Source organism: Antedon bifida, chromosome 3 (genome assembly GCF_963402885.1).
Source record: "Antedon bifida chromosome 3, ecAntBifi1.1, whole genome shotgun sequence".
In the NCBI taxonomy this organism is placed as follows: Eukaryota; Metazoa; Echinodermata; class Crinoidea; order Comatulida; family Antedonidae; genus Antedon; species Antedon bifida.
The window spans coordinates 33,907,567-33,926,913 of record NC_136228.1 but is presented as its reverse complement, the minus strand read 5'-3'; the positions used below and the strand labels follow the sequence as shown (position 1 = coordinate 33,926,913).

The 19,347-nt window shown below is 35.0% G+C and overlaps 3 protein-coding genes across 5 annotated transcripts; all 3 read right to left on the bottom strand.

Annotated features, from left to right (window-relative positions):
* Window positions 1-2,012: 2,012 nt before the first annotated feature.
* On the bottom strand, window positions 2,013-5,975 carry LOC144836778 (4-hydroxy-2-oxoglutarate aldolase, mitochondrial-like). Of its 2 annotated transcripts, none has more exons than XM_078691630.1 (7): window positions 5,718-5,975; window positions 5,183-5,311; window positions 4,732-4,859; window positions 4,115-4,249; window positions 3,709-3,795; window positions 3,370-3,393; window positions 2,013-3,159 (listed from the first exon to the last, which is right to left on the bottom strand). In XM_078691630.1, the coding sequence occupies exons 1-7, from the start codon at window positions 5,905-5,907 to the stop codon at window positions 3,010-3,012; spliced, it is 843 nt and encodes a 280-aa protein (XP_078547756.1). In that variant the 5' UTR covers window positions 5,908-5,975; the 3' UTR covers window positions 2,013-3,009. The 2 variants fall into 2 exon arrangements, with proteins under 2 accessions (XP_078547756.1, XP_078547755.1); XM_078691629.1 differs by having other exon boundaries at window positions 3,370-3,503; window positions 3,699-3,795; window positions 5,718-5,973.
* Window positions 5,976-6,062: 87 nt separating this feature from the next.
* LOC144836779 (EF-hand calcium-binding domain-containing protein 9-like) lies at window positions 6,063-7,935 on the bottom strand. The gene is made up of 4 exons (XM_078691632.1): window positions 7,803-7,935; window positions 7,501-7,649; window positions 7,225-7,401; window positions 6,063-6,558 (listed from the first exon to the last, which is right to left on the bottom strand). The coding sequence occupies exons 1-4, from the start codon at window positions 7,933-7,935 to the stop codon at window positions 6,346-6,348; spliced, it is 672 nt and encodes a 223-aa protein (XP_078547758.1). The 3' UTR covers window positions 6,063-6,345.
* Window positions 7,936-8,568: 633 nt separating this feature from the next.
* Window positions 8,569-18,705, bottom strand: LOC144837980 (ectonucleoside triphosphate diphosphohydrolase 3-like). 2 transcript variants are annotated; one of them, XM_078693304.1, is made up of 10 exons: window positions 18,555-18,705; window positions 17,207-17,372; window positions 14,375-14,495; window positions 13,377-13,512; window positions 12,553-12,721; window positions 12,037-12,285; window positions 11,208-11,474; window positions 10,340-10,450; window positions 9,810-9,935; window positions 8,569-9,467 (listed from the first exon to the last, which is right to left on the bottom strand). In XM_078693304.1, the coding sequence occupies exons 2-10, from the start codon at window positions 17,360-17,362 to the stop codon at window positions 9,279-9,281; spliced, it is 1,524 nt and encodes a 507-aa protein (XP_078549430.1). In that variant the 5' UTR covers window positions 17,363-17,372; window positions 18,555-18,705; the 3' UTR covers window positions 8,569-9,278. The 2 variants fall into 2 exon arrangements, with proteins under 2 accessions (XP_078549430.1, XP_078549429.1); XM_078693303.1 differs by lacking the exon at window positions 18,555-18,705 and adding an exon at window positions 17,799-17,913.
* Window positions 18,706-19,347: the final 642 nt, after the last annotated feature.

The window sequence follows — 19,347 nt, the reverse complement described above, 5'->3', positions numbered from 1 at the left end:
TAAAATTAAATTTGCTAAGGTCTTTATTTTTCAATACTACTAGCGTAAGGGTTATTTAAACCCAGTATATACCTTGATTTTGTTTATTCATTTGCCGCCTAGTTTTGTTCCATTCGAATAGAATGAGTGTAAGCTTGGTTTTTTTTAATAACGTGGTGCTTATGATGTAATGTGGGTGCATATTAAACCCTCTTTGCTATTTTTATTTTAACAATTCATTTTTCGTTGCTTTTTTAACTGTTGATCAGTTTTAATATGTAACTGACGAGTGAAATCAGTTGCGAATAATTGCTTTGCGTTTTTTATTTACGCTGTTTATTACTTCCTGATTTAAATGTTTGCTTCCATATAACAGCTATCTTTTGTTTATTTTGATAAGACAGTTGATCAGATAATATTATTGGTAATTGTTTATATGCCCGCTTTATTAACATATGGGAATATTATTGCTTACACATCCTGCCTGCCATAGAGTTTCACAAGATATGTATGTGATGGGTTCATTATTATTCAATTAGCAGTTAGAATGTTGTCGTGTAAAGACCATAAATAATAATAAGTATTTATTATATCTTCCAGCTTGTCTATTTTTTAAAATCAATGTTTTTTTTAATTATTATTTTGGCTTCTAGAATAAAAGGGCGCCCTCTATAGGCATTTAACTTTTCAACGAGTTTTGTGTGGCTTAAATTAAAAATCATTTATGTGTATGTTAATCATTCCACACAATTCTTAACGGTATATGTTTATTTAGTTTATTGTGCTTATCATTACAATTAATATTACTACTATTATTATTAATATGATCGTTTTTATTAAATAATAATATGGATGTTATAACGGAGAAGATGATGACTGTAATTGTAGATTTTTAAGTATCTTGGAGTTGGTGTGTGTGTGCTTCATGCAGTTTTTGTACTATGGTCGTAATCTAACAGCCCGGAAAGCAGATAATAACACTGCATTAAAAGCATACTTGAGTCCGTGTCTTATTCTGTTATCTTATTCTTTTGTTTGATCAAGGCACAGGACCACGGCCCATTCTTAACACGTGGAAAAACATCTGTATAGACATATTCAATGAATCCCCTCCAATAATTACGCAACAAATGGCCATATTTTGCCATTTATGTATGCCGACATGGCAACATATATGCGCATACTGTTCGGTTGACTTTTCGAAGAATCCCTGAACATGGCCCAGGAGTTACTGCGAAAACATGCATATTTTGACCCACTTATATTTCGCCATATGATGATGATGATTACGCTACATATGACCATATATGGTGATGATTATGCAACATATGGCCATATATGATGATGATTAGACAACACATGGCCATATATATGATGGTATATGATGATGATTACGCTACATATGAGCATATATGATGATGATTATGCTACATGACCATATATGATGATGATTATGCAACATATGGCCATATATGATGATTATGCAACATATGGCTATATATGATGATGATTATGCAACATATGGCCATATATGATGATGATTATGCAACATATGGCCATATATGATGGTATATGATGATGATTACGCTACATATGACCATATATGGTGATGATTATGCAACATATGGCCATATATGATGATTACACAACACATGGCCATATATGATGATGATTACACAACACATGGCCATATATGATGATGATTACACAACACATGGCCATATATATGATGGTATATGATGATGATTACGCTACATGGCCATATATGGTGATGATTATGCAACATATGGCTATATATGGCAATTAGATTATGTAATACATGGCCATATATGACCAAGATGATTATTAGTTTGGTCTTTCCTTGCCTTTTATATTTGTTTTGACTTCTTTGTATTGTATATGGCAGAAAATTGAAAAAAAATTATTTAACCTATAGCCATATATGATAAAGACGCAACATATGGACATATGAGCATACCGACATGGCATAAATGACTATATATGGCAATATAATATACGCATACCGATTTTTAATTCAAATAACTGAATGTGTTTTATTCTATAAATGTTTACAACAAAATAATACAAATAAAAGAACAGTATTGTTTACTTATATATTATTATTCATTCATTTAAAACTGTTTATTTAAAAAAAAAGGAAAATGTTTAAAACATAATACTGTAAAATAAAAGAAACGTGTGGAACTGGAAACTATGTGACCAATCACGTGGAACAAGATTTTACACAGTAAAGTAAAAGGAATAATTTACATAAATAACAAACTTAAATTTACTGGAAAACCCTTTTAGTGATAACTATTCGTTCATAAAAAGGTGTGCACGTCCACATAGGTCAATGTACCTCCTTCACTGCTAAGTTACTAACATATTAATATTACTAGTAGTAGGCTTATGGTTAAAATAAATCATTAAATACTTAATGTTAGTACAATAATAATAATAATAATAATAGCGATAGCGAGGCTTTGCTTCGGGATGGTAGACAAAGGAGAAGGATATATATTTGAGTAACCCCTCGTTTACTTTCATTAACAGAATATGTCTATAATAATAATAATAAAGTTAAATTTAACATAGTACAAAACAATCAACAGAAAAGGATAAAAATCAAAAAGTAAATGTTTACCTCAAACAGTATAAAGTCTTTTTGTTCAAGTTTTTCTATGAGACAAAATTTAAGAATATGTTTAGTAGAAAACATAAGTAACAACCCAAGACAACCGAGTACAAGATATCCGATTTAAGTAGAATCAAACTTAGGACAATGTTCCCATCTCATATGGGAGCCACAAATTGGCTGTGCGCCTATTCAATCACACACCATATCTTGAGCTATGCGTATCATCATCATTAATTTCATTGCCATTCTCAAAATAGAATTATTCTACAAAAACTGGCATATATTGAAAAAATATTTATGTTTTATGTGGTTCAAAAAATGGTGGCCAGGTAGAACATAATAGGTTCATATCCTCATTTGTTGTCCATTAGTTCACACATTGGTATTTATTAAAGAAACCCATTCTCTGTGAATGAAGCCTTCACAAGTTTTTCTTGATCGCTTGTTAGTGGCTGAAGTGGTGATCGTGTTGGGCCACCATAATATCCGAACCATTCCATAGATTTCTTCAACCCAGGAACATTAAACATTCTTGTAACCTGAAAAAATTATAGAATAATTATTTAAATTGTATAATAATTTATTGTTTTGATTTGAAGACTAAAGGAATTGTTCTATGACACCATAGCATATATTATACACTGTAATATGATTCTGAAGCGTCCACATTTTGGGTGATGATGTTTTTTGTTCTACAACACCACCACTAGAGTGGCTTAATGACTTAAGTCATTTAAATTGATACTTACTGCGGCATTGGGTGCAATGATACGATGCTGTAAGCTGATGGCTTCTTTTGTTTTTCCATCTTTAAACAACTGATCCAGTTGACACATTTCAGAACCTAAAACGTTAGCTACGGCGGCTATTGCACCTACAGCACCTGAAAATAAAAGTTATAGTCGTGATGAACGAATGAGTGTAAAGAGTTTTATAGCATGCATTTTTGCTCAGCGGGCTCAACTATGAATTGATCAGATTAAAAATGGGAGTAATCCCTCCTCTAAATATCTTTCCATATTCTGCTGCAATGGGTTATGAAGCATTTTTGCTTGCCAAGCTACACTGCCTTACTTACCGACAGTACGTGCAGATAGGAAGAAGCCACCTGAACCAGCTAACACACTGAAATCATGCTGTTTTGTTTTATGAACCATTAAACCAATTTTAGCCACCTGTAAATGTTAACATATTAATGTTTATAACCATAATGTCAGATTAAGCAAGCAAATAAAGCTTGGTTCCCACTAGAACGTAACGCAAGGACGTAAACGCAACGCAAGCGTTTTAACCAATGACAAGCGAAGTTATAGACAGTTAGCAATCACAAGCGAATAAGCCATCGCTTGTGATTGGTCAATTCGATTGCGTTGCGTTACGTCCTTGTGTTGCGTCGCTAGTGGGAACCACGCTTTAAGGTGAATCACCAGAAAGGTGGTACTTCCTTTCTTTGGGTTTTCGTATCGTATTTTTAAAAAACAAACGTTGTCTTACATCGCCACCACTTTCTTTAACTCCAATGATGTTTGGATGTTCAGCTAATTTGCATATGACTTCTACACTCAGGTCAATCCCAGTATTTGCCGGCACACTATACAAAATAATAGGCACAGGGCTATTATCTGCAACCTGCAAAAATAATTTGATAAAATGTAAATTGTGACACATTGTGCGAATACAAAAATGATTGGTTTTCGGGTGTTTATGTTTATTTCTTTAGGCGATTTTTCACTAGGCGAATTTGCGCAAGAAGATGGAAACACGAATACGTATGCGTATAAGCTAATGCTTTCGATTCACGCAAACAAATTCGCCTAGTGGAAATCAGCTTTATGTGCATATTTATGTTTTGTTTTTATGTCGGTGTCTTCAACTCTGTCTACACTATCAAACTAGTTTGACAAAAAAAGTGTGATGTGGTAGTGATATGAAATCATCGTTTCCTATACATATATTATGGGAACATACATTTTTTTGTCACATAAAGTTTGATAGTGTAGACAGAGCTTAATATTTGAACCTTATGTGTGTACTAATGTTTGGTGCTTATCTTAAATACACCCACTAGTCCCATTATCATAATATGTTAAGACTTTAGATTTTGAATTTACCTTTGTATAATGTTGTAACAAAGCTGGATTGCTCATTCCACTTTTATAAAAGCAAGGAGTTATCACCAACAATGCATCAGCACCGGCGGAAGCCATTTCATTGGATAGCTGTATCGTATCTCTTGTGGCTACAAAATATTCAAATACATATAAACAAAAACTGTAAATTAAGAATAAGATATATACTGTATTGAGTTATGTTTATTTTAAGATTTTTGAAAACAATCAAATAAATAGAAATTTGAATTAACATTAATAAGTATGATACAAAAAAAAAAGATCTGACATAAAAAAGTTTCCTATTTTGATTTTGAACATCTTCTTCACCTATCTGCACCAATTGATGTAACATAACCATTGTGTCAGGGATAAGACAACATATATAAAAATAATAACCAATTTTTTTTAATGAAAAATATTTGAATAATGTTACAAACATTCATATACTAACATTCACAGCCAGAGCCTGCAATGATCACTTTATCGTCTGTAGCAAACTTCTTAACATGTTTTAATATTTCAACTCGTTCATCCTTTGAAAGGTATGCAAATTCACCATTTGATCCATGCACTGCATAGCCTAAAAACAAAGATTTGTTCCCAAAAAAAAGTTTAATATTGTCGTATTTAAATAAAATGTTTTTGTTGTAAATTACAGGTTGGCTATTTTAATATGGAACTGTGGGTCCATTTATTGTTTGAGGCTAAATTGACAAATTAAATGGACAAGCAACGTCAACATTTGCCAGTTGCGTTTTGTCTAATTTGGCGTTCCATAAATAAACTCTCGTTTAAAAAACAAATTAAAAAAATCATAAAAAAACGCGCACTTGTTATTTATTTGACCTGTGAGGCTGTGATAATTTAAAAAAAATTAAGCATGGGCTGTTAGGTTGGTCAAGCCAGTCTATATTCACGCAAAAGAGGTACGGGAACTTATATCGATCGGTTAGCTAAACTAGAGTAGAGGCCTAGGCTAGGCCTACCTTTGAACGGTATGCTATTCCAGCGGCGAATGTTCTCTTCGAGGTAGTCATACCGTATGTTTTCATCGGTATCAAAAGGGGTAACTATTGGTGGGAAAATACCAGATATATCTACATTTTTGGAAGCTGTTACCAGAGTTCTGGAATTGCTATAAACTATAATCGATCTTTGAACTCCAATGCGCCACATTCTCTTTTCTGAAATCGTGCTGAAAAAAGATTTTACCCATCTCTTATGGAAAGCCAAACCCGCAAAAAACTACAACAATATGCACTTCTTGTATTATATTATACAGTACAGTACAATTAATAATATTATAGATCATTTTATTGTATCGATCGATCTAAGTTGCATAAAATAAAACCTTCTTCCTCATAAACCTTTAATTCTAAATGTTATTTTAGTCTTATCTTAATCTCAGGTGGTCTAATTAATAATATATTATATTCATTTTTATCGTGTTATTAGCACGTTAAGCCATGGAGGTATTATCTATTTTTATACCTCCATGGTTAAGCACTGATGCTCTGCCCAGTTGTAGCCCTGCGAAAATCCGACGATACTGAGTAATATCGCATTCATGGTTTTCCCAAAGATCTTATAGCAACTCTCTGGGTTTTCCACACTTTACATAACGTTGCATCGGCTAAAAGTGTCCACTACGCCCTCTATAAAATCACCACGGCAGTTCCCAGCTTGAATCAATGCCTGTTTTCTTTTTTGTTTTTCTTCAATCAGTTGTTTTTGCTTCTCGATTTTCTCACGTTTTTGTCGATCTATCTCGTTTTGTCGATCAATACACGCCATTGCAAACATTTTAAATTCTTTGTAGTCAAGTGCCTGCGTAATAAAAAGACATACCCAGTGAACGATGTGTTTCCTCTATTTAAAATAGACTGTACCGGGGTTACATAACAGTATAATACCTGTAGGCCTACCAGGCGTACATAACAGTATAAATTAATACCTGTACCGGGGTACATAACAGTAATACCTGTACCGGGGGTACATAACAGTATTATACCTGTACCGGGGGTACATAACAGTATAATACCTGTACCGGGGTACATAACAGTATAATACCTGTACCGAGGGTACAACAGTATAATACCTGTACCGGGGGTACATAACAGTATAATACCTGTACCGGGGTACATAACAATATAATACCTTCACCGAGGGTACAACAGTATAATACCTGTACCGGGGGTACATAACAGTATAATACCTGTACCGGGGTACATAACAGTATAATACCTGTACCGGGGGTACATAAAATAGTGTAATTAATACATATACTGGGACTGGGGGTACATAACAGTATAATACCTGTACCGGGGGTACAACAGTATAATACCTGTACCGGGGGTACATAACCGTATAATACCTGTACCGGGGGTACATAACAGTATAATACCTGTACCGGGGGACATAACAGTATAATACCTATACCGGGGGTACATAACAGTATAATACCTGTACCGGAGGTACATAACAGTATAATACCTGATCGCCAGATACGTCAAAATGTTTGAAGATTTCATTCACCGCATCTCCGTAAAAATTGAAAAGAAATCCAAATGTACCGAATTCTTCTGCAGATATGCTCTGACTGCCGTCTTCATCAAGCAGTTCAAACACCGTCCGAGAATGACGGTAGATAAACTGTTTCTCTTCTTTATCCTGAAACAAAATTGAGAAAAATGAGGAAGATGGCGTGATGAAATAATGAAGATAATAATAATAATATAATATTAGTTAAGTATGATTGCGGTGGCCCACCTGTATTGAGATGAGTATACACACAAGCAGGTAGAATTCGTCAAAGTCAATCTGACCAGAGCCATCTACGTCCAACATATCGAAAACTTTGTATATACGACTTTTATTCAAATTTGTCACATGGTGCATGAACGTATAAAATTGAATATCTAAAAAACAAATAAACGGTATTATTGAATATCATAAACCTAGGCTAATGATAGAATAGTATTCCTAAATAGGCTAGACCTAGCCTAGTTAGGCTTAGAGGCTAGGCTAGGCTAGGCTTAGCTAGGCATAATGTTTCTAAACCACGTACCTACCATTAATTGCCATCTGGTCATGAACGTCCAATAGCTTAAAATATTCTAATACAATTTTAACATTCTTCGCTGTCAAAAAGCTGTACGTTTTATCCAAATGCAGGTACTGCAAAATGCTCAATTTTATTTTCATTTTTTTTACCGTAGCTGCTCTCGGTGTGGTTCCCGCAAAAAAATTTTACAAAGTATATTTGAAATGGACAGATTTAGTGCGCGAAATATAAATTCGATGGATAGAAAATGCGCGCGCGAGGTGCGTATAGTCACCACTTCAACGCGTAATTGACGGAAGGGTAACGTTAACGTTACGGCAGCAGAGAGGTAGTGGGATTGTTTACAATGGACATCTACCGTCCCGTATGTTGCGTTATCATTTGTGAAAATATAAAAGAATGCCCTAAAAATATTATCCAAAACTTTTATTTTTAGAATTCAAATATTCTGCACTACTCCATGATGTGGATCTGGATCTTCCTTTACCAACTTAGTCTCCGTCTACACTACAAAAAAAGTGTGATATGCCCAAATATGGTAGTGATATGCTTAATATGGTAGTGATGCGACATCATGTCCATATATGGCCTCAGCACATTTTTATCACATAAAGTGTGGTGTGTTATACGTACAGAGCTTTACACGCAAGAGAATGTTCCATTATCCGAAAGAGGGGTGTACACAATACAAACTCCGTTCTCATATTATTGCAATCGTTTAATTGGTGCATCAAGAACGATTTTCCAACTATCACAAGAATAAAATAACTCTATTTCTTTGTCTATTATATTTATTTCATATTTTACACTTACTATGGATCTATGTAAAAATCATTACAATTTCACATCAACAGACAACGTTATTACAGCATATACCGTAGCGTCTATGTGTCTCCAGGAATTATTACCTTTATTAAATATAATACATATATTCTTACTCATAATCGCACTTATTGCTGGAGTGTTGATATGGAATGGAGACTTGGAGAATTCTCAACTGCATTTTTTAGAAAGCCCAACGATACGGTAAATATTTCAATTATTCTTTATTCGTAGATCCATATTTCCACATAAATAAATCTTACACAATGTATGTCTACCTTTTACATTCACAATTTAAATTATTATATTATACATTATTTATAATTTAGCATTGAATAATATGCATCAATTTCTCCATGAGATCGCCGAGAAACGTCATTTGGCAATCGTTGGCTGGGAGAAGAATTTTTGCTCTGTAAACCAACAATCTATTTTGAAATCTACGTTAGTTTGTAGACATTATTGTCATAAATTGGCATTGTAACCAGAAACATGTTTACGTAGTATGGTCTTGTATTATTGTAAAACAAAACATAGGCCGTCTAACTTTTACGATAATAACCGGGCGACGAAGTGAAGAAACACCAAAACTTTTGAAATTAGGTTCACGTCATTATTAATTTGTAATAATAGTCCTAACAAACGGTTTACACAGTTTGATCTAAGCCCTTTTTCTGAGATTGTAAATAATTAAACAGAGTCCTATAACAGCGATGATGGTGAAGAGTACAGCTATGACGATGAAGGCGGGCGAGTTGATGGGTGTTTCTGTTTCTGGTGCCTCGGCAGGAATCATGTTAGTGGTGTTCAACATGAAGCCTAGCGACCAGGCTAAACTTACGCCGTTAACCTGAAACAAAAGAGAACAGTTTTATTATTGTTTCGGATTTCATTTAATTTATTTCATCCACTGCTACCAACGGCCAGTAAAGCGTGGTTCCCACTGACGGAAAGTGATGTATTGCGTAATCACAAGTGGGAACCGACGACCCAACAGTGATGTGCACTTGTGATTACGCAATACATCGCTTTGCGTCAAAACATCGTTGCGTTCTAGTGGGAACCACGTTTTAATGCAGTCAATCTATTCCCGTTTCGATTATCCGTTCAGTTGTCAATTTTTTCTTCATTCAGTGTAAATATCTTCATGGCATCAACAATTAAATTAATTAGATAATTCTACCAGACTTACCTTTTTAACGAATTTTATGTTCCAATTGTCTTCTGTGAATTTAAATCCCCTGGTGAGTACTGCATATACATAATTGATATTAAAACAATATGATTTCACGTATTCAACTTTGGTGATGTCTTTTACCTGGAGAAGTATAACATTTAAAATACAAATAAGGAAAGTAGAGATTATGACCGAAACAAATGGAGAAACTGACTTCCTATTTTTGAACCTACAATGAGGTAGAGAACAGAAGAAATGCATTAACAACTTAAACCCGCTTATATAAACAGGAGTATTAAGCTGCGTCTACACAAAATAAGTGTGTGTGCCCAAATAATGGTAGCAATATGACGTAATCATGTCCGTATATACATCATTTTCACATAACACGTTTGATGGTGTAGACAGAGCTTTACACGCAAGAGAATGTTCCATTATCCAAAGAGGGGTGTCCACACAAACTTCGTTCTCATAAGTAGCTTTCCTACACTACTAATATGCTGCTTATTTGTTTCCTTCTTTATGACCAACAATCATAAACTTACATCATTCCAGTTTTTCTGGCAAAAACTTAGACCGGTTTCGTGGATTTCTGATATTTTAGCGTTTTCCTTTAGACCCGTACCACTCACTGCGTAGAAAAATCCACTGAAAGCCTGCGAATTTAAAACATTTTACAAAATTTATAAATAGGCATAAATGGTAGTGTGTTGTTTTGAGCCCACTAAAACAAAAAAATGAAAATTCGTCTTTACTGAATATCCTAAAGAATGGGCCGGGGAATAAATTATTTTATTCAATTCACATTTATTCATTCAGCAAAAAATAATTCCAATCATCTATACTTAACTGAGTTTTATAAGCCAACTAACGCTTTGTTTCCACGATATATATTATATGCTGTCAATTGATTTGACCAGTCACAAGCGACAGTTTGAATTATCATCGCGATTGGTAAAATTGCTTTTGTTGCGTTCAAATGATAACCCAATCTTAAGCTTGGTTCCAACTAGCGACGCAACAAAACGCAGCAGCTGCATTGCGTAATCACAAGTGGGAACCGACGATGCAACAGTGCTGCAAACATCGCAGGTTTGACTTCACGCAGGCGGGGGCAAACACAATTATTAGAAGGGCATTTGCTTAAGCTTGGTTCCCACTAGAACGTAACGCAAGGACGTAAACGCAACGCAAGCGTTTTAACCAATGACAAGCGAAGTTATAGACAGTTAGCAATCACAAGCGAATAAGCCATCGCTTGTGATTGGTCAATTCACTTGCGTTGCGTTACGTCCTTGTGTTGCGTCGCTAGTGGGAACCACGCTTTACGTTGTGTATATTACGTTACGTTGCGTCGATAGGGAACCAAGAACATAGATACAGTCAATATGGAATAAAAAAAAGAAAACATACCATGAAGTTACCATATGGCGGTGGCTGGAACTGGCTATTTAGTCCACACGACTTATGGGTACATCTTGCGGACGATGGCACGATATTCAATGCCCTTCGTCTGCATTCAGTGCCATTGCCGACACCGACTAATTTAAACATTTTTGGTAGAATAATATCAGAAGGCTTTTGTGTGCATGGTAATGACCATATATCAGACTGTGGTATGGATTCGTTGAAACCAGTGTGTCCACACGGATCGTCTACTACATCTGCGAACCCTGCATCCTGTAATGAATAACAATTAAAAATGTAATCATTCGTGGAAACCCGCTTCAAACTTCATACAAATACACTCACTGACGGTCAATCGCCACCCACCACCAAGAGGGGTGAAGACCCCACGTACCCCAGGAGGGGTGAAGGGTAGGCCTACAATTAGTATACAAAATATAATTAACACGATGGTCTATAATTCCAGGACGGGTGAATGGCATAATTTATTTTATACAATAACAGGTTAACGCGATCTTTTGTTCCAATTTTAAATCAAATTGGTATCTAAATGAGAATTACAAACTATTAGCAATTAAAGATGAGATCATCGTCATCATGTAATAAATGGTTATGCTGCCATCTACTCAAGTAATACATTGAATTTAAACATTTCTTTTCAAACAAACAAATGGTTTTAAAAACTTAGTAAAGAAAATGTTATATTCATTCTGTACACAGACATGGACATTTAAAATGACACACAGTGATACTGTATAAATGTGAATATTTCAGTCTACTTTTGATGGACCCTTTTCATGAATGTACTTGTTACGTCTAAGATGCATCAACTTACCTTAATTAATTGGGCTAAATATTGTCTCCTAGCCTCATCAGCACCATAGCAAAGGTAACTCATACTATACACGTTGTAATTCACTCCATATAGTCGAAGTGTATTTATTTGTGCGTGCGATATGCTCTCTGCGTTTTCTGGTATAAATGAAATCTGCATCGAAGCGCCTCCTAGATCAAGAGCTCCTATAGTTGATTTAGGTTTGGAGTAAACTAACGAACGAGCATGCCGGGAGAACGTTTTTGGACTCTGAAATTATTTATAAAATATCATTAACATCATGGAAACAAACGATTCAAATATTTGACTGGAAGTTGGGTTTTGGTTGAATTTAACCATTTTTTTTATACGGAAGAGATAAACTTTGTAATTCTTTTTTTTTCATTAATTTTAATTTTTCATGTTTTTGGAGGACAATACATCTTTAAATATCTGGTATTTTCTTTTATGGTGCAGCGAAAGAGTTGTTATTTGTTATCTCAAATCGCTATAAAGATTATATAACTTATTAATTACCTCTTCTAGTGTTTTCATTATATAATTTGTTGATATCCAGCCTGAGATTCCCTCTTCGTCGCCGTCTATTATTCGGGCGTCATTATCGTTACGAAAGTCGAACTTCGAATTGTGTAGATATTTTCGTACCGACGTAAAAATAGCATCACTGATGGTCGGATTGCGCTCACTGCAGGAGAGCAATAAAAGTGGAATATTAAATGAAATGCGCGGTAATACCCGTAGGCCTAGCGAACATAAAACATACAGGATTGGATATTAATGTTGGAATTGATCGTGTTCTACATATTCGAGTAAATTAATATAGAATGATCGACAATGTAGATGGTAGCGTATTCAAATTAAACAGTGAACGATCGCAAAGTCAGGCGCTTTTGGCGTCAACTTTATTACACTGACTAGCCACATTACCGTAATGTACACGCATGCGTTACGGAATATACGGTAGATGAGAATTAGTGAGAGTTTGAGACACGCTTAACGGGAACGGATGTTAATACTGCACGACATTAGACGCTTTGTCCTACTTCGATAATATATGATATGAGTTTGTGAAATCAATACAAAATACACTATAAGTAAAAGTTATCCTATTGTGATAGCTTTAAGCAAGCCATTAAGAAGAGCCATTTAGTATTTTACTTAATACTGCAGAATTAGGTTAAGTCTGTTATATAATTCACATTCTGGTATACGCCTTGTGAAGTCATGTTTTACTGTAAATCATTCAAAGTATTAACGAAGTAGTATTCGTTGCTTACTCTTTCAAAACTGTTATAATTTCCCCTTTCAAAATTGTAAAAAAACAAATCGTATTAACTTACTCCACAATTCTCATTCCAGCTGTCGCTCCTAGAAATGCTCGAGTGACATCTTTCGGACCTGGTAACTCTGTCGCATTCACACAGGTTTCCAGCGCTGAGCCCGCGTCCTCTGGATGCGTGTCAAAGGTCGATAGTGCTAAATTATTAAGTAAAGTATGGTTTGGTTAAATTTGTTGATGTTGTTTGCTGATTATGAAAAGGACTATCAGACGTTTGGCATTATATGGAAATAAATCGAACCCTTTGAAATAGGCCTAACGCTTTTACTAGCGCCATGTACGAATTGTTCCTTTTCTTACATACGTACCTCCCACGCACTCTTAAGTGTGGTTCCCACTAGCGACGCAACGCAAGGACGTAACGCAACGCAAGTGAATTGACCAATCACAAGCGATGGCTTATTCGATTGTGATTGCTAACTGTCTATAACTTCGCTTGTCATTGGTTAAAACGCTTGCGTTGCGTTTACGTCCTTGCGTTACGTTCTAGTGGGAACCAAGCTTTATGTTCCGTGTTATCCGATCCGGGTTAATTATTACAACCTTTACGGTGCTTTCCAATAGAGACGCAACGCAAACGAGTTGGCCAATAACAAGCGAAAATTCGGATCATCCATCGCGTGTGATTGGTCACCGTGAAATCGTTTGCGTCTATGTTCTTGTGTTACATCTCTCGTGGGAACAAAGTATTAAGCGTGGTTCCCACTAGGACGCAACGCAACGACGTATTGACGCAAAGTGCTGTATTGCATAATCACAAGTGGGAACCGACGACGCAACAGTGCTGCAAAAATCGCAGGTTTGATTTCACGCAGGCGGGGGCAAACACAGTTATTGGAAGGGCATTTTGTGACGTTGCGTATGTTGCGTTGCTAGTGGGAACCAAGCTTTAGAGGCAAGGTAAGGGCCTACGCACAACGTGCGTGACCAAGTAACTTTCGTTACACTTACGCACGCCCTAGTGGCAACCAAGCTTTAAACTCCATAGCGTCCACTTACCTTCGCCATCAGTGCAAACAGCTGTTTCTTCTACTACCCCCGTGCCATTAACCTTGCCGCCTGGCCATCTATACACGAAAAGTCGTGTTCCCCTCGATCCAGCATCAAACACAACGCCATACTGTACATATTAAGATAAAGTAAAGTTTAATGCATCTCAATTTACAAACACAATACACTGGGTAGATAATTGTATAAAAAAGGCTCTCAAACCATTGAAAACACGCGTGCGCTCGCAGTGGCGGATCCAGGATTTGAAATAGGTACGGTGGTGAAGACAGGGCCTAAAAATGGCAAATTGTATGTCCCGAACTGAAATAAGTGTTCTATCTTTCGCATTACAATGTACAAAATGTTTAAAAAAATACTTGAATCCGCCTATGTACGTCTGTACTGAAATCCTATAGAGGAGCGACACTATTTGTTCCCCTCATCCAACCACTTTAATTGTAAAGATATATTAACACTTGTCAATGTGATCAGTCTAAATGAAATTCATTTTTAATGTGAAAATTACATTTTTAATGTTAAACATGAAATAAATGTGGCATTTTAAAGATTAACCATTTCATACATAAATCATTTTCATTTTATCGATTACGAACTCATTTGTATTAATGTATACGTGTTAACGATTATGAATTCGTTAAACCCTGTAGCTGCTGAATATAAATCAGCATTGTATCAACATAGAATAAAATTGTATCTTAAAAATCTAATCACTAAATTCGTTTAGAGTTTTAAGTTAGTTAGTCGATATTACGGTATAGATCTGTAGAATCGACGCTTTAAAACAAAGAGCATTTGTATTTAAAGTCACGAAAAATATACAGTTTTAAGATTGTTATTTACTGTTTTCTATGGATGTGAATTCTGAAATATAGAGAAATGAAAAATCCAATTTCAAATTTCCCATATATGCCTTTGTAGGCCTATATTAGTTGTGAAATTGAAGTCAGGCAATTTAACACTTATTTATAGTTTTAGATATTGTAATGTAATGATTACGAACACGTTCCTATGTACAAACCATTGAATATTTGTTATTACAAGTAAATTTCCAGTCATCATACACACAATGCATATTTTACGTTCCAATACAATCTCTATATTAAAGAAATTACATAATTGGAGAACAAACAAATATAAGTTCATTCTTGTTTTTTTTTTATTATTTAGTATTATACAATATCTAATATTCCAAAACAATCGTACAGTAGGCTTAGAAATCATTTAGTCTAAACATGCTTTGGGAATACGTAGGTCTTATTAATAATGTTGCATAATGTGGATGTTCCAACACTATATCAAGCTCCAGCAGACAATTTAAGAATACTAAAGTGATTCCAACACTCTAGCGAAACGTACTATTAATATCGCCGTATAATAATCGGAGCGTGTACTTGATTTACGATGTGTTTTACGCCTGAATTCATTACTCGCACATCTCCCACAAAATGATTCAGTTCCCGAAGCGTTGCTAAATGAGCGTTGAAACACCGAATATGAAATAATGAATGTATACTACGACATTTTCGCGCCATTTTCGTTTCTTGATTACTGGCACGAGTGAGCCCGAAGCGTCTTCGTACTGTGAACACCATACTATAATATATAACAATTATTTCACGAGTGAGCCCGAAGAATCTTTGTACTGTGAACGCCATATTATAACATATAGAAATGATTCCTCTCCCTTAAGTTTATTACGCACGACCCCGTGGGCTTTTAAAATCAGCAAAGACTTGCGTTGCGCTTACGTCCTTGCGCTGCATTATAGTGGAAACCAAGTGTTACGTTCTTACGTTGCGTCTAGTTGGATCAATAACGACGCGTGGGTCATCCAGACTGTATTGGTCAACTCACTTCCGTTGCGTCGTCTAGTGGGCACGAAGCTTTACGCATAGGCCTACAATGTAGTCAAACTTTTTAATTTAATAAAAGTACAATAAACGTTTACAGTACGTGTTAATGCATTTTTGAAGAGGTATTCTAACAGCTTGTTAGAATACATTTTTAATGACATTTACAATCAATATTGAAAGCAACTGGTCTCATAATATCTATTGCATGTATTATGTAAACCGCAGCTCCGTAATAATTGTACGCGTAGTTTTCAATGTTAATCTCGCTTTTTCTATTTAATGTTATGCTTACCGTTTAGTTTAATTGTTTTTTTTTAACAGTAGAGCATTTTATAAATTATGTATTATATGCAAAGGTCTTAAAATGTATTGTAGTATATGTATATTATTTGTTTGTTATTATCGGGATACTATACACATTTCTTTTGTGGTATGGTAGACTCACCTCCATTATTATAATTACACATAGCTTGTATTCTAAGTACGTCACTAAGTACCGACTATCAGGGTTAATCGGTGTCTTTAATATCTAGTAAATGGTTGTAACGTGAATGTTATACAGTATTTAGTACTACACAATGCACACAGTGAAAGCGTTATTGTTAAATAAAAAAACCTATTTCATTCAAAAAAATAAAAAAATAGGCCTATGTTTTGGGTAAAAAGTTATTATTTCTATCAATTAAATCATTTAAATAACGTAGTACTTAAGCTCTGTCTACCCTATCAAACTAGTTTGACAATATAAAATGTGATGTGCCCAAAAATGGTACCGATATACCCAAATATGGTAGTGATATAACATCATCATGTCCATATAATTATGGTCACATCACTTTTTTTTTGTCACATAAAGTTTGATAGTGTAGACAGAGCTTTAAACATACACACAAACGAAATGAGGCCACAACATTTCATGTTTAAAACCTACAACAAATGACAAGACAATGATATAAAATGAACATACACTGTCCGGTGTACCCATGTCCGTTTCGGGGTTTCCCCACGCACACCATGCGATCAAAGCCACTACGCCGGCGACCAGAAGCAACGAACCAACGAGGAAGTGCGCGCGTGATGGCATAACCACACGCGGCTCTCCTCCCGTCTCTATCTTCTCCATGGTGAAAACCCTGTTAAAATATAAACAGTTATTAAAATTACTGTAATAGAGTACATTATTACATAGTATTTTAGTAAAATACACGAATTGTCAAAATGGCCGAGCAAAATAATAACACGAATTCCGTAACTAGAGAGTTCAGATAATGATAGACCAATCAAGAGATACGTACACATATCAAATATATCTACAATTAATCAAGCCACTTCATGATGAATAATAACAATGAAAGATTGTGAAATATATTAGTCGATTAAAAATGTTTTTCGTAGGCTATACCACAAGTGAGCATTTGCTACACACTAGATGACATACCTACGGTAGGCCTACGTCTAAAGACTTTGTAAAGGCAAGATAAACTACTAATTTGTAATACAACAAGCATTAGGCCTACATCTTCTATTTTATATATGATAAAAGTACGAGTTAATCATACCATTTAACCATTTTTCTAAATGTTAGTGCAACTAGAGGTATAAATTGAATGACTGTCGATCTGGCAAAATAAAAACTGCAAATGGCTACTCTAGAATGTATGACGAACCTCGTAGTAAGCGTCACCTGCTTTTTATTCAAATTACGGTAGCGTTAGGAGGTTTTACGTCTTAACATAGGTAGGCCTATGTGACAGGCAAGGTAAACCTTAATGTTCATAGCATCTGAAGCTCTGTCTACACTATCAAACTAGTTTGACAAAAAAAGTGCGCAAATATGGTAGTGGTATGCTCAAATATGGCAGTGATATGACATAATCATGTCCATATATGGGCACATTACATTTTGTCACATAAAGTTTGATAGTGTAGACAGAGCTTTACATTGTATAAATTATGAATATTAGGGCCTAAACAGTTTTAGAAATTATTATTATCCTCTTTACCACTATGCGCACCTAGTTACCGTAAGTAGTTCAAATATGAAATCAAACAAACATATAGTTAAGAAATGCGTATACAGGTATTAAAATAAATAAAAATGATTTATGATATTGAAGATGATAATTGCGATGATTATGATGGTTATGGTAAAGATACATTTTGACAAAGACGATGCAAACAATGAACATAACGATGTTGATAGTCCTCAATATCGGAATGACTATAGCATTAAGACGATATAACGCAAGCATGAAAATAATGGAAAGAAATATATATAATTATGACGATAATAGTAATAACAAAATATAAGTTACCTTTATATATTTCTTGCAGCACCGGTTATATCCACGTTATAGTAGTTATAATATTCTCTGAAACATTCTTGCTTGCAACAACTAAGTACAGGCTAAAATTATCTTCTTTCATGGGAAACCGATGTAATCCTAATATTTACAAATCCTGTAAAAGTTAACAACCAATTAGTGTAAATATAATCCGCTTATCAAAATAAATTGTACGATGCTGTTAGCTCTGGGTTACACTGCAGCAGCTATACTCACCGTTTGGACTCAGACTCAAAGTCAAATGAGCAAATCCGTGGCGAATTCTGCCGCCCATTTCTACAGCATCACTAGCATCTAATATTCTCATTCATGATTCGTCGAACTATTCATTAACGTCAGCACGCTTTGATGGTGTTTCTGCTTTTATATATATTAAGTTCATTTTTCACCGTAGGCTCCAGTTGAATACAGAGTTCAACACAGACTTTAGACTCTTATGAATTTAGCTGTATTATTTCAATGTAAAGCTATTTTTCCCTTGGATAAGGTACACGGTAAATTAGAGTTAAAATACAGTTAATCATGTCACGAAAGACCAATAAAATTGTAAAACAGATGACAATTATTAAACGCTCTTAGTTAGGAGTACACGAAATATCATGTAAATAAAAGTGGGACAAATTTATCAGAACGTGTACGCACGAGTCGTACACTGAACTACGTCCCACAATTTCCCGGAAAATAGTGCAATTTTAAAATGTTCTCTATTTATTTCAAAACTGTAAGGACTGGGGGAATATCGCCTGGTAAATATTGTGAATGC